The 14,275-nt window shown below is 48.7% G+C and overlaps 1 protein-coding gene across 1 annotated transcript in view; it reads right to left on the bottom strand.

Moving 5' to 3' along the window:
- The window catches only part of NRG2 (neuregulin 2), a gene marked incomplete at its 5' end in the record, with an annotated part of 193,791 nt that overhangs the window by 35,304 nt on the left and 144,212 nt on the right, over positions 1–14,275 (bottom strand). Inside the window, one exon of the mRNA XM_006772480.1 lies at positions 2,827–2,998. Within this exon, the coding sequence (XP_006772543.1) occupies positions 2,827–2,998 (172 nt within the window). The remainder of the gene's footprint in view (positions 1–2,826; positions 2,999–14,275) is intronic.

The raw sequence follows: 14,275 nt of genomic DNA, 5'->3' as shown, positions 1-14,275 counted from the left end.
GGGGGTGAAGGGGGTGAAGCAGGGCCAGAGGGGGCGGGAGGGAGAGGCCAGACTGAGGCACTCTGGACTAGAGATGCCGGTGGAGTATCTCAGGGGTGGTATTTGGTGTTTAGCTGGCAGCATGGGTCTGGAACTCAGGTTTTAAAAAAAGCCATCAAACTGGAGATGGAGGCCTGGGGTCATCAGATATGAGAGGGTACAAGCACTCACAGGTGGAGAGGGAGGGAGGAGAGTGAAGCTCAAAAGACAGGAAAGTTCCAGCACTGATGGGGACTAAGAGGCTGGTTAAGAGGTGCAGAACCACAGGGGCACGGGAGCAGGTGGCACCCACGTCAACGACTGCCGACAGGCCTGGAGGCGCAGGGCCAGGAAGCTCTGAAGTCGCTGGGTCTGCCAAGAGCTACGGCCATAGGGGTGGGGCAGTATTTACAGGGCAGAGTCTAGTGGAGCCGAGAGGAGTGGAGGACAGGAGAGTGGAGCCAGTGGGCTTGAAACTGACTCCGTGTGGTGGTGGAGGGAAGAAGCAAGATGGGGCAACAGCTGGAGGAGGAAGAGGCACAGCAACGGGGAGGGAAGCGATGTGAGTGGGCTTACGAGGAGAGAGAGAAAGGCTGAAGCCACCAGAGAAAGGATCCTGTTGGTGGCGCAGGGGCTCTGAGGGTGTGCGTGCTCGTGTGTGTGGGTGGGTGTGACTGTGACATGGGATCAGGAATGGGGGGATGAGGATGGCCAAGCTGTGGACATGTTTCAGAGTAATGGGGATACAAGGGACAACCTTCTCTCCTGCTTCTGTTTTCTTTCTGGAGATGGCCTCTCCCCTCCTTCACTGAGACCCAGAGGTCCAGAGAGAGTGTTTGCTCTGACCTCCCAGAAAGAGGGGACTGGAGCCCCAACAATCCCAGAAGCCTGTCCATTCCTTTCTCCAGCTTGGAGCCAGTCTTGGGCAGTGGGAATGGGTGGGGTGGCCTCAGAAGGTGAGCCTGGTGGGCAACCTGAGTTTCTTGCTAAATATGTAGATTGGGGACACACAAGACCCCTCTCCCCAATTTCCTTAGGATGCAGCATTCTTTCAGCCACAAACCTTTGATCTAAACCAGTGGGGTGTAGTTTGATTTTTTAAGGGGGGCAATTCAAGAATGAGTTATTAGCAGTGAATTTTTTTGCATTTCTTATGGTTCTAGTATCTCCTATATAGTATCTATAATAATAAAAGTGTAATATGCTAATTAGATTGGACGTCCTTCCAGAAAACCTTCTGGACGAAGCCATGGTGGCAGGGTGAGGCAGAGGCAGCAGCAGGCGGGGGACGAGCCCCTTGCACTAATTTCGTGCATCAGGCCTCTAGTATAAATATATATCCTGACATATTTATGCATTTCAGTTCTCTATTATATGTTTTGAAATTTTATTTGCTATTTTTCATATCACTTCATATTATTATTATTTTTTAAACAATTTCTTAGTGATTTCTTCCTCAGTACTTCAACTGTCCTTTCATTCTTTTATTTTTCCCTTTCATGGATGCCATGTTCTATGGAAGTTTGTTTAGACCAAGTTAATGGCCTTGTTAGGCTTCCTCCACATGAAAAGGAGTTCACGTTTTGAATAATAAGAATTATATGTCACGGGGGGCATCAGGGTTTTAGAGATGCTCAGGTGGGGCATGGCCAAAGAAAGGTTGGGAACCACTGCTCTAAATCAAACTCTTTGTAAATTCCAATCTCACCTGGACCACTTTCCAGGTGACCAATGTGCCTCTGCTCCCCACTCCTGAAACGACAGTCAGAAACTGAAGTGCTTCCCAGATTCTTTCCCCCACACCCTTCTTCGCATATTGGAGACTGAGGCCGAGGGGCAGAATGTGCACAGCTAGGGCCACAGAACAACCCGGGAGCAGCCTGAGCCCTGGCCTTCCATCAATTTCTGTTGTGGGCAGGCTGGGGTCCTGTAAAATCATCCTTGTTTGCATTTGGGGGGCAGTGAGGAGGAAAAGGATAGCCAGGGAGCGGGTGGTTGTAAGATACTCTGGAGGGGCAGGAAAGAGTAGGGTGCTCTCGGCTACAGAGGGAAGTCCACTTGGCCCTCAGGGCCGACAGAACAGAGGTCGAGCAGAACTTCTGTTTAGCAGGCAGAGGGGGGCTTCCCCTTTTGCTTGTTCTGCCACCCAACAGTCTGTCGGGGGCTGTGAGAGGCAGGAGAGAGGTGAGGAGCTGCCCTTGGACTCCTGGCTTCTCTGGTGCCCAAAGGCCCCGCTCGACCAACCCAAGATGGAGGCTCCTGAGCTTCTGACTCACTTCCCTGGAGCGCTGACTCCAGTTTAAAGACAATCCTATGTCATAGGGGAGCCTGTCTGAGACACAGACTCCCCCAACACTAGTCAAAGCCATGTGCCCTTCCCCTTACGCAGCTCTCTGCCCAGTGCAGCTTGCTGAGCTGAGAAACCAGTCCATCACCACACATGACCTCCCAGATGCATTCTGCAAGCGGTTTTCCCTCCAAGGATTGCCACATGCTGGGCTTTCAGACACTGTGGCAGGTCCTTTGAGAGGTTCTAGGACAAGAGTGGACTTCCACAGGCAAAGCTGACTGACAATCAAATTGCCTTCAACCATCCAGAGACATTGATTGAGCATCTATAGTCTGAAGACACTGGGCCAACATATCCAGAGGAGCCCAGGGTTGCAAGGAGAAATTGGGGGTGGCAAGGAAGGGGGTGAGGAATTTGATCTACAGGTGAGTCTGGGGACACAGCCCTCGGTTCTGCCAGCTCAGGACCCTCCTTCTCAGGAGGGAAGATGCCAGGAGGGAGGGATGGCTGCTGCTCACCTGCCATTACCGTACTTGATGCGAATGTCGCGGCTGCGGTTGAGCTCCTTGCCATCCTTGAACCAGCGGTAGGAGGGCAGGGGGTTACCGGCCACTGCCTCACACTTCAGCGACTGTTTCTCCCCCACCTGTCCCGTCTGACTCTTCATCTTCTTCAGCTTGGGCCGGGTGGCTGTGGGGGCACAAGGCAGGGAGGTGAGCATGGCAACGATGGGGCAGTGCCAAGTATGAGCAGTGGAGGAAGGGCCACTGTCCTTGGGCTGGGCCTGGGGAGTTGCCCCTCCAGGTGTCATTTCCTCGTTCAATTCAACAAGCATTCACAGAGGGTCTGCAATGATGCCGTGTGGCTGTTACCGGGAGAGAGTTTCCCTTGTGCTTGGAGTGGTACTGGGAGCTTTACATACATTATCTTATGACAATAACCTGATAAGTTCACTGCGGTGATTAAACCCATTTATAGATGGGAAAACCGAGGCACAGGATGGTGAAGTCACTTCCTCAAGGTGATGGAACTGGGATTTAAACCCAGGTCTCCTTGACTTCAGTGTTCATGATCTAACTTCTGTCCCAGGCGACCCAGGCAGACCAAGATGACAGACAGCCCCTCCTCTCAGGGGAGCTGTCACCCGGCATTGACACACAGCATGGCTCAGGGAGGCATGAAGGTGCTGAAGCCCAGAGAAGCTACCCCAACTCAGACTGAGGGACGAGCCAACTCAGCTAAGAGTTAAGGGCTGGGGATAGAAGGAGAAGGTTAGGCCACATTATTTTAATAGGTAATATATTCACATGATTCAAAATTCAAGAAGTGAAAAAGGATATATGGCTTGAAACAACAAGTCTCTCTCTAACTTCTCACCACAGCCATACAATGTTTCTCAAAGGCAGCCAATTTTGTCAATTCCTTTTATATCCTTTCACAGATCTTTATGCAGATATAAAACACACACATTTTAAACAAAATGGAATCATTAGTAACATACATATACAAAAAAACCCTAGTATTCACATACTTTTTTTTCCTTTTTTAATTTAAATTCTTTATTGTTTAAAGTATTAGATGAGTCTCCTTTTTCCTCCATTGACCTCACACCTTTTTTCTATAGCATCATTTTTCATGGTTGCATAATATTCCAGTACGAGTATATCACAATCCATGTGACCAATTCCTATCATGGGGTAGTTAGCAGGTTTTCTCCCCTTCCTTTCTCCCCCATTACAAACAAGCCCGGAGGAACATCCTTGCACCTTTGCCCACTGTATACATTATATATCCAATGCGCACACCCAGTGTACGCTGTTGTACAGGTAGTATGGCTCTTGACTCAGACTGCCTGGGTTCAAATCCAGGCTTTGCTACTTGTTAGTTTTGTGTCCTCTGGTCATTGACTTAATTAATCCTTTTGCACCTCAATTTCCTTGTCTGTAAAGTACAGGTGATAACAGCTCACCCTGTGGGATGACGGCTGTGAGGATTATATGAGATAATGTGTGTGGAGCTTGGCATGCACCGAGCATTTAATAAAGGTTAGCTGTTATTGTTATTATTATCCACAATCGTTTCCTAAGGCAATCTTCCTAAAAGTGGAATTGCTGCGTCACAAAGGTTTGCAGTCTTCCTCAGCTTTACGGTCGCCAAATTACCTTCTGGAAAGGTTGCATCAGTCTGTACTCCCACCAGTGAATGGCAGTGCCTGTTTTTCCACACCCTCATCAACATGAGGTATTATCATGTATTTAATCTTCGCCAATTAGCTGGGCAGAAGATAACGCCTCTGTGGTTTTAATTTGCATTTATTTGATTCCTGGTGAGGCTGACCACTTTTCCTAAGTGTATCGGACCATTGTATTTCTTCTTTGTGAATTGTCTGTTCTTGCCCGTACTCCATTTTTCTATTGGGTGCTCACCTTATTGATCTGTAAGAGTTCTGTATACATATGAAGGCTACGAAGCTTTTGCTACATTTCCCTCCAATTACCTGCTTCTTATATTTTATAATGGTTTTCTTTTGGACATCCAGAGGTTTTATGTACATCAACCTATCAATCTGTTGGGCTTTCTGGAACTTCATAATTCTAAATGGGGTTGAAATCCTGCCTAGGCATCCTTCCCCCTTACCTACACCCCCACCTTCCTGAGTCCTCAGTCACTGCTTATCAATAGAGCTTTAAAAGTTATGTAAGTGCCTAGGAAATATCCTAGACATAATGAAACAGAACCTGTGGGAGTGGGCCCAGGTATGTGGGTTTAAAAAATAAACAATAAAAATATAACATACATATAGGAAAGTGCACATATTGTGAGTGTATAGCTCATGACTGGTTACTAACTGAACACATCTTCACAGATGGCTTTGCTCTAAGGTTAGGCTGACAGCCAGGGATCTAACCTCTTAGTCAACTGGTGATCTCCAACTAGTCTCCTCCCTCTTCTTGTGAACCAGGGAAACAGAAAGCTCTTCTCAGATTAGAGAGTGCTGGCCTTCATTGCAGTTCTGAGACAGGGGACCCACTAACCACCCCCTCCATGGGCCACCTCCCTCCCAACAAGCCAGGGTGAGGATGGGGATGATACCTGGTGAGAAGAGGTGGTGGTCACTCTACTACCTTGTTGCATGTGAGTCCTGGTGCAACACTATGCGCTAAGTCTGAGGCCACTGCTTAATGGTGGTGGTGAAGGGGGCAGGAGGGTGCAGTTACACAGAGACTCCAGAAACAAGAGGTATGACCCCAATTCAGAGGCACTGAGAACTGGGGGCTACAAAGTCATTCTCTGCCACGAATGGGAAACCCAAGACTACATTTCAGATCACAAAGAGCCCACCCCAACTAGTAAGAACCCTGTGCGACCCAATAGCCACTTTTAAAAAATATGTTTTTATCAATTTCAGAGAGGAAGGGAGAGGGAGATAGAAAAATCAGTGATGAGAGAGAATCATTGATCAGCTGTCCCCTGCATGCCCCTGTACTAGGGATCGAGCCCCCACAACCAGGGCACGTGCCTTGACCAGGAAACAAACTGTGACCTCCTGATTCATAGGCTGATGCTCAACCTCTGAGCCACACTGGCTGGGCGCCACTTCTTGATAGTCTATTCACTTCAGAATAATCCCATCTAGCTCACTTGTTCCTCATTCATTCATTCATTCATTCTACTACATGCCAGGCATGGTCCAGATTTTGGGCCCTGAGAATACAATAGTGGACAAGACAGATAATCTTTCTGCTCTCATGAAGCCTGAACTTGAGTGAGGAGGATGCACAATGGCAAATAATCACCAGGATCTATGAGGCAGTGAAAAGTTCAGCTAGGCAACAGAGGCCCATGTGGCTGGAAGATTCTGGAAAGCAAGGGTGGTATGAGGGGATCCTGGAGAGGGAGGCCCAGGTGACTGACATGTGGCTATCTGAGCCAGGACAAGAAGTCTGGATATGTCCCTCTTCTCCTTTTCTTGGGTAACCCCATTTTTTTTGAAGTCCTTGATCAACATTTCTTGCAATTTCCTACCCTCTTGTGCATGCAGAATTGGAAATTCTGCCAGATGACTAGGAATTAGGCCTCTGGAGAATTTTGAAGTGTGACAGACCTAGATTTGAAATTTGGCAAACTACTTTCTTAACCTAAGCATCAGTTTCTTTATCTGTAAAATATACACAATAACTAGCTGATAGGATTATTGTGAGAATTAAAGGAGATAGTGAATGTAAAGTGTTTAGTCCAGGTTCAACAAATGCATGTTCGTATCTGAGAGTCCTGAAATAGGGTTGGTGGCTGAAGAGGAAGGGGGTTATTTGCTGGCGTGGGGTGGGTCCAGAGTTTTGGGCTTTGTCAAAGGAAATGAGGGATGTCCAGTCAGACACATTATTTTGGTTGCCAGTTGCTGAAATAGTTCCCTGACTAAAATGCTTCCATAGGCTCTGAGGAGAGAATGCCGGAAGTGCCCCATAACTTGCAAATGTCTTTAAAGCTTTTTTTGGGTTAACTTTTGATGTGCCTACTAGAAATTGTAAAGTTATCTATGTAGATCACATTATATTCCTATTAGACAGCACTGGTCTAAAGGATGACAAGATAAAAATAGTCATATATTTGAATCATGTTATGCTCTTTACCAAGAGTTTTCTTTTGGTTCTTAACAGTTCCTCACAAGAATCAACTGAGATACAGTAATCACCCCCTGCTTCCCGAGGTTTAATTACCCACAGTCCAAATATATGAAGTAGAAAATTCCAAAAATAAACAATTCATATGTTTTAAATAGTGTGCTGTTCTTAGTAGCATGATAAAATCTCACGCTGTCAGGCTCCGTCCTGCCCAGGATGTGAATCAACTCTTTGTCCGGCATATTCACGACTGTTAGTCACTTTGTAGCTGCCTTGGTTATCAGACGCACTGCTAGTGTTCAAGTAGCACTTATTTTACCTAATAATGGCCCCAAAGCCATTCACATAACTTTTATTACAGTATATTAGTATAATTGTTCTATTTTATTATTAGTTATTATTATTACTCTCTTACTGTGCCTATTTTAAAATTTAAACTTTATCATAGGTATCTATGTATAGGAAAAGACAGTATGTATAGGGTGTCCCTAAAAATGTATACACATTTTAACAGCTGATAACTCAATTCTCACTCCTTTTCAGGTTTAACTGATTTGAAATAATGGGTGAAGCCAGACTAAGCTTTGAACAAAGAAAAAACCAGACTTTTTTTTTTTTTAATGAGGATACATAAAAGATAAAGTTTATGGTACAAAACCAGCAACAGTTGACGAATTGAGGGTACACAAATGCAAAATGAAATGAATTTTTATGTTTGCGATTCTACCTCTTCATGTTATCAGCAGTGCCTGGACCAGACCGGTCATCAGTTTGAATTTAGACATTGACAAAAAATTATTCATTTCTACAGATTCTTTTAAATTTTGAAAATGAACTATATGTTAATAAACACTGATTTTATAATAATTCAAAGTGTGTATACATTTTTGGGGGGACACCCTATATAGAATTCAGTACTATCTGGGGTTTCAGGCACCTACTGGGGTCTTGGAACTTATCCCCCAAGGATAAGGCGGGGGGTGGGTGGGTGGTGGGGGACGACTACTGTATTAAAAACCATGTCTCCCGCTCTAGCAGTGTCTGATTCTGGTCCCTGCTCACAGAAATCTTAGTTCACAGTTCTAAGCCAAAGATGCACATTTGAAAGGGAATAGGACCTTCAAGCAAGTCCCCTGGGGTGGGGGGGGTGGGGAGCAGCAGCAGCTCAGGTGGCAGGAAAGAGAACACCCACCAGGGGGCACCCTGAACAATGCCCAGAGGACCTCTGCAACCTCGCTCCTGGGCCCAGAGCTTTCTATGGTGAGGAGCATGAACAACTGCCCCTTGATAGCCCTGGATTTGTTTTGCAGATGTGATGGGAAGACATCAAAGGCTTATAGGTCAGGAAATGACTTGCTCTTGCATTTGGCATTTTAAGCTCTTTCTTATTCTGAGCCTCATACTTCTCCCACTGTGGCTTCCAGTCACTGGATCCTTAGGGACACCTGGGACAAGGCTAAGAGGCTATTCATACAGCAGACCTTCGAGGACCTGGAGATAGTGTTTACAGGGACTCAGATACAAGTAGGCCAGCTCTAGCCCCTGCCTGGGCCCCCTCTCTGATCTGGGTCCAGTATTGTCTGGGACTCTTTGATGGACTAGGACCCAGAATGCTAGTATGAAAACCACTGTATCGTGTCCCCAGAGTGTCTTGAGGCCAAAGCTAAACCAAGCAGAGAAACAGGCTTCCTGGGATGAATGGGATCTGTCAGGACAATAGCTGAAGCAACCCATTGGGAAAGCACTCCCCCCTGGGTTGACATGCGTTTACTGAGTGTGCTTATGGTGCCAGGTTCTCTGCTTTGTCCCAGACAGAAATGACTAGCTATACATGGGGTAGCCAATCCTGCCCCACAAGGAGGTTGGCTTTTTCCCTCTGTTATTGTTTTGTTACATAAGAAATACATTACTTGTTGTAGAAAAATTACATAATACAAGTAAGGAAAAAGAAAAACACATTTAAATCCATTCAATTACTACCAGAGAAAAAAACTCTGGCAACATTTTCAAATATCTCCTTCAAGATTATTCTCTCTAAAATGTTTTATATCCTACATTTTTTAGTCAATATATCGTAAAAACATTTCCCCGAATCTAGAAATACAGATCTAAATCATCTTAATGGCTGCATAATATTCCATTGTCCAGATGAACTGGGATGTCTCCAACATCCTGCTAATATTAACAGGACTGCAATAGATTTCTCTATATATTCAGCTTTGCAGCCAAAGGGAGGCGTCCCAGTCCTCAGGGTCTATGTACACTTCCCCATGCAGAGGGGATTCTCAAAGGCCCAGCACTCAGGGGAGCGACCGATGAGAGGCATCAGGTAGAAGCATGAGGAAGAAGAGGGTGACAATTCTCCTACTCTGCACCATGGCTGTCACTGAGACCCTGCTTCCCTGTGGCTGCTCCTTCCCCACACGTAGAGGGGTAGGTGGCAAGTTGATGGCCTAGGGGTCCCTTTGATGTCGGGCAGCTCTGCCATCACCTCCCTTAATGTCTCCTCCTCAGGCTTAGCCTCTCTGCTGAGCTCTCAAACTCCTTGAGGTCCCTTTATCCAGCTCCCTTTTGCCTGAAAAAGGGCCCATCTGAGCAGCAGGACTAGGGCCCTCTTGAGTGGGGTTAAGGGTATAGGGGTGTGGGGTTTGGGGAAATCTCTTGGGCAGTTTTATAACAAGAGGAAGGTCTCCCAAAGATGATCAAGGGCTCCATAAAAAGATTTCTCTTGAGGATGAGTCCACTAAAATCTTAAGGCACATCTCAGTTGTGATGAGTTGAGCCATGGGGTATCTGGTGGCTTCTGCTTCCTCACAGCCTCATGCCAGACCAAGGCATCTGGCCTGTATGTGTTTGACGGGGAATCCTCGGAAGGCACCTCACTGAAGATAACAACAGCAAGAACAGCGAGGGCTGCTCCTTTTCCACATCCCAGCCCTGAGGCCAGAAGATACCGCTGCTGCCAGCAGTTTGACCTCATTCCTCTCGGCAGTGGGCGGTGGGTGCGGAGCCTGCAGAGATCTGAGAGCAAGACAGACGCCCAGGACATGGCCAGGCAGCCCAGCCAGGGAGGACCTGGCCTGGCCTGGCCTCCCTCCTGGCAACCAGGGGGCAGGGGCAGCGGACTCTTAAAAGGGTTAATGATCCTCAGCTCATGACTAAGGCTGAGCAGTCCCCTTTGCAGCACAACACCTGGAGACAACGTGGCCAGCCCGCCTGTCATCAAAGTCTCCTACTGCCCTGCTGCTGGCAGGCTGCGGGTAGGCCCTCTCCCCACCCCTTTCCTACCCACAAAGTGACCTATAGGAGGTTAATTACAGACTCCAAGTTCAAATGAGAAGGAAAAAAAAACCCAACAACTAAAACACAGCTGACTTACGTGGGCACAGAGGGCCCTCTCTGAGAAACGGCAGTCAGGTATCCTCCCGTGGCCTGCAGAAGAGCCATTTGATACTCACAGGCCAGGCGCCCAAAGGGAGTGGCCCCTGAGCCACATTTTCTTAGCCAACCAGGCTCAGCCTGGTGCCTGGGCTTGCCTTGCCCTCTTCTCACACCCATCCAACAAATCCACACCTCCGACAGTCCTATGACATGCCAGGTACCTACCCATCATCGGGGATATGATGCTGCATAAGACAACCTGGCTCCTGGGCTCGAGTTGGGCTCTGTCTCCTGAGACTGGCAGGGGCAGAGCCGCACAGAGGGTCACCTTCCCTGCCCAGTGAAAGCGAGTCGACCTGATGGGCTTTCAGCTCAGCAGGCCAGGCACCTGGCTCCTCAGCTAGAAGGTAGAGAGGAGGGGCTGGGATGGAGCTAGAGAGGGGAGGCTGACGTTGTTCCAGGAGGACAGGCAAAGAAGGGCAAGGAGGAAGGAGGAAGAGACAAAACTTGGCAGTTCCAAGACCAACAGAAATGACTCCTGCTTGATGCTTCTTTTTAAAAAAATATATATTTTATTGATTTTTTTTACAGAGAGGAAGGGAGAAAGATAGAGTTAGAGATATCGATGAGAGAGAAACATCGATTCAGCTGCCTCCTGCACACTCCCTAGTGGGGATGTGCCCGCAAACCAAGGTACATGCCCTTGACCGGAATCGAATCTGGGACCCTTCAGTCCGCAGGCCGACGCTCTATCCACTGAGCCAAATCGGTTAGGGCTGCTTGACGCTTCTTGCCTGCCCATCCCAAAACACCCATCCTCTGACACCCAACATACAGTGTGAGTGAAGGGCATAAACAGGCCTGGCTTGACCACCAGGGTCAACACTATGGCCACTCTCAGCCCCCTCTAACAGGAACGAGGCATCCTGACGGACACACTGGCCGCCTCAGGGCCCTGCCAGAGTCAGGCCGGTGCATGCTGAGGTTCCTTGCCCGGGCTCAGAGCTGAGACACAGGTACATGATGGGGTGGTAGAGGTGGGGGATGTCACCTCTGGTGAGGGATACTATTGCATAGGCTCAAACAAGCAGGGATAGCACACAGTGTGCTGGGATAGCACAGTTTCTGGGTTTCTTAGCAAGACTTGGGGCCCAGGCCAGATACACCTAGAGGTGGCGCAGATGAGTCCCAGGGGAAGCAGTGCTTAACCGAGGCAAGTGTGGCAGCTGAGGACATAGCAGTTAGGTCCTTATCTAGGTCCCTGAGTTTCTAGCTGTCTGCCCTTAGGTGAATAGTTTAGCCTCTCCGGGCCTCAGCTGACTCATGTCTGAACCACGCTCTGCCTATTTCAGAGGGTAAGAGAGTTGGAGGCTTCTGACCATGATCTCTTCAGCCACTGGTAGTGAAGGTAGGGAAAAAGCAGAGGTGACAGGCCTGAAAGGCCATTACCATTTGCCGAAACTCTCATTTTCCCACTGGGAAGTCTGGGCCCGGGCCCCGAGCACCCTCTGTGGGGAGGGCCTGCCGCTGCTGGACGAGGCAGCCCCTTGCTCGAGGAACCTGAGGGGATCCCAGAGTCCCTACACCTTTTAGGATGGGCCTGCGCCTCCTACCCCCTCAGCCTAGCTGGAGAAAGTTGTTTCTGAGGCTCTGGGTTATGGGACGCGTAGTGAGTGTGTGTGTGTGTGTGTGTGTGTGTGTGTGTGAGTGTGTGTGTATGGGGGGCGGGCAGAAAAGGGGAGGCACCTTATACACTAGGCAAGACCTGCTTCTCAAACTGAGATAGAGGAAAAGCCGCAGGATGATCTCAGGACCTCTTTCTGAAGGGTCTGCCGAGTTCATTAGTAAGGAAAGGCAGCACCTTTGTATTAACGCAGACATATGATGGAGCACAATGTCAAGTTCATGTGGATTTTTGAGATAAAATAAAAATACAAGAATTCAAAGAAACGTTGGATATCAGGGGAAAGGTCTTACCAGGGCTGATAGAGGTAAGAATAAGATCCATGTGCTCACCAAATACAGACACCCCAGTGGGTGCAGGGGGCCCAGGTTGCCAGAGGCCCGGCTTCCTCCCCTGCAAGTCCAGCCACAAGCACAGACAGCCCTGGCCTAGGCACTCTGGGGTCTGGGAGAGCTGAGATGTGGTCCCCATGGTCCTGGCTAGGGAGAGGCTCACCCCAAAATGAATAACTGCCTGGGTATTCAGGCACTGCCTCAAATATAACATGTGGGAAAACAGTTTCCCTATTTCCTCTCCCAAGACCACTCTTGCTCCTGGGTTCTTTCTGTCACCTTGTCATGTTTGACAACTGTCTCTCTTGACTCTCCCCAAAGATCAAGAACATCCACCTTCCACCAAGCCTCTTGCCCTTTTACTCCTTCATCATCCGCCATGCTCTGGTTTGGGCTGTATTGTGCCTCCCCCCCCCCCCCACTCCACTAGCAATGGACACGGGGCAGAGTCTCCTCTATGTGCTTCTGGCCACTTAGAAACCTTCCTGGGTGCCATGATGTCTGTAGAAGAAAGGCCATCTGTCTTCCTTGCTGGCAGCCAGGGCCCCCGGAGGAAGCTTACTGGGTCAGTAAACCAGTCCCCCTCCCCTTTCTGCTTTACCCCTATCAATTCCCTTCAAGAATTGTATCTTCTAGCCCAGCTGGGCATGGCTCACTGGTTGAGCGTTGATCCGTGAACCAGGAGGTTGTGGTTCGATTCCCTGTCAGGGCACATGCCAGGCTGTGGACTTGATCCTCAGTGTGGGGTATGCAGAAGGCAGCTGATCAATGATTCTCTCTCATCATTGATGCTTCTATCTCTCTCTCCCTTTATGAAACAAAAAATAAAATAAAATAAAATAAAAGAATTGTATATTCTAGGCAGGCCAAAATCAATGGCTACTCCCAAACATGCCTGTTCTATATTCTGCCTGCCTCGTGCCCCCTCACCCATGCCATTCCCCACACAGAAGCACAGTCAGAAGGGTCAGGCATGCAGGCTGGGGGGCCCAGACTGGTCTTGGTTTTCATTCTGGCTCTGTCTGGTGTCCTGTCTAACTAGACAAGTTTCTTAACCTCTCTGAGCCTTTATTTCCTTGTCTGTAAAACAGGAACAATCTCACCCACCTCTTAAGATTGTGGTGAGAATTAAATGTGGGTGCCGTGTGTCAAGAACTTAGCACACAGTACCTGACACAGAGAAAGCTCAATAGCTGGCAGCTCTTGTTAATCTAAATCTCAGATGCCACGGGCTCCTCTAACCCACCCAGCCAGAAGCAATCTCTGCCTCACACAGACTTCCCGAGCGTTTCTCCTACCCAACTTGGGGCTTCTCACTTTGGAGCAAACGGATTACTTAACTTTCTGGACTGTGGGGGCCTCAAGGAGGGATGTGTGGCAGCATTGCTGTCATCTGGCATCTGGCACTGAGTAGGTGCTCATTGATCACTGGCTGAACAAATGGATTCATGAACAAATGGATGGGTGCCTCAGATCAATACTGCCGCTAGTACCAAGGGGAGGGTGGGGCCCCTTGACGGCTAATCCCAGAGCTCTTTCCCACCCAATACTCCTCCCAACTTGGCCTGTTCCCTCCCCCTCAGCTCAAGCTGGCATCTGCCCAGGATAGCAGAGCAGATGATTAAGTTGGGGGCCTCCCTGAAGGACTACCCTTACTCGGCCTATCAGGCTCCCAACCACGGAGGGGCCTCTGGCCACAGGCTGGGAAGCTCGGCCAGGGCAGTCTCTTCCTATGAGAGAGAGGCTGGCGAGGTGTCTGTGCACAGGTGGAAGAGCTTGAGAGTGTCCTCCTTCATTTGTACACTCACGTATGCCCTGGGCACTGGGCACATGTCAGGTGTTGAGGGTCAAGTTGACATGGTCTATGCCATGGTGGAGGTTCTTGCTGAGGGGGTGCTGCCCATCCAGTAGAATGGGAGGCGCTGCGGGGAGCAGAGAGGATACACCT

This window comes from Myotis davidii, unplaced genomic scaffold (genome assembly GCF_000327345.1).
Source record: "Myotis davidii unplaced genomic scaffold, ASM32734v1 scaffold545, whole genome shotgun sequence".
NCBI classification, from domain to species: Eukaryota; Metazoa; Chordata; class Mammalia; order Chiroptera; family Vespertilionidae; genus Myotis; species Myotis davidii.
Note: the sequence above shows the minus strand (reverse complement) of the source record. Positions and strands in the feature narration are given on the sequence as shown.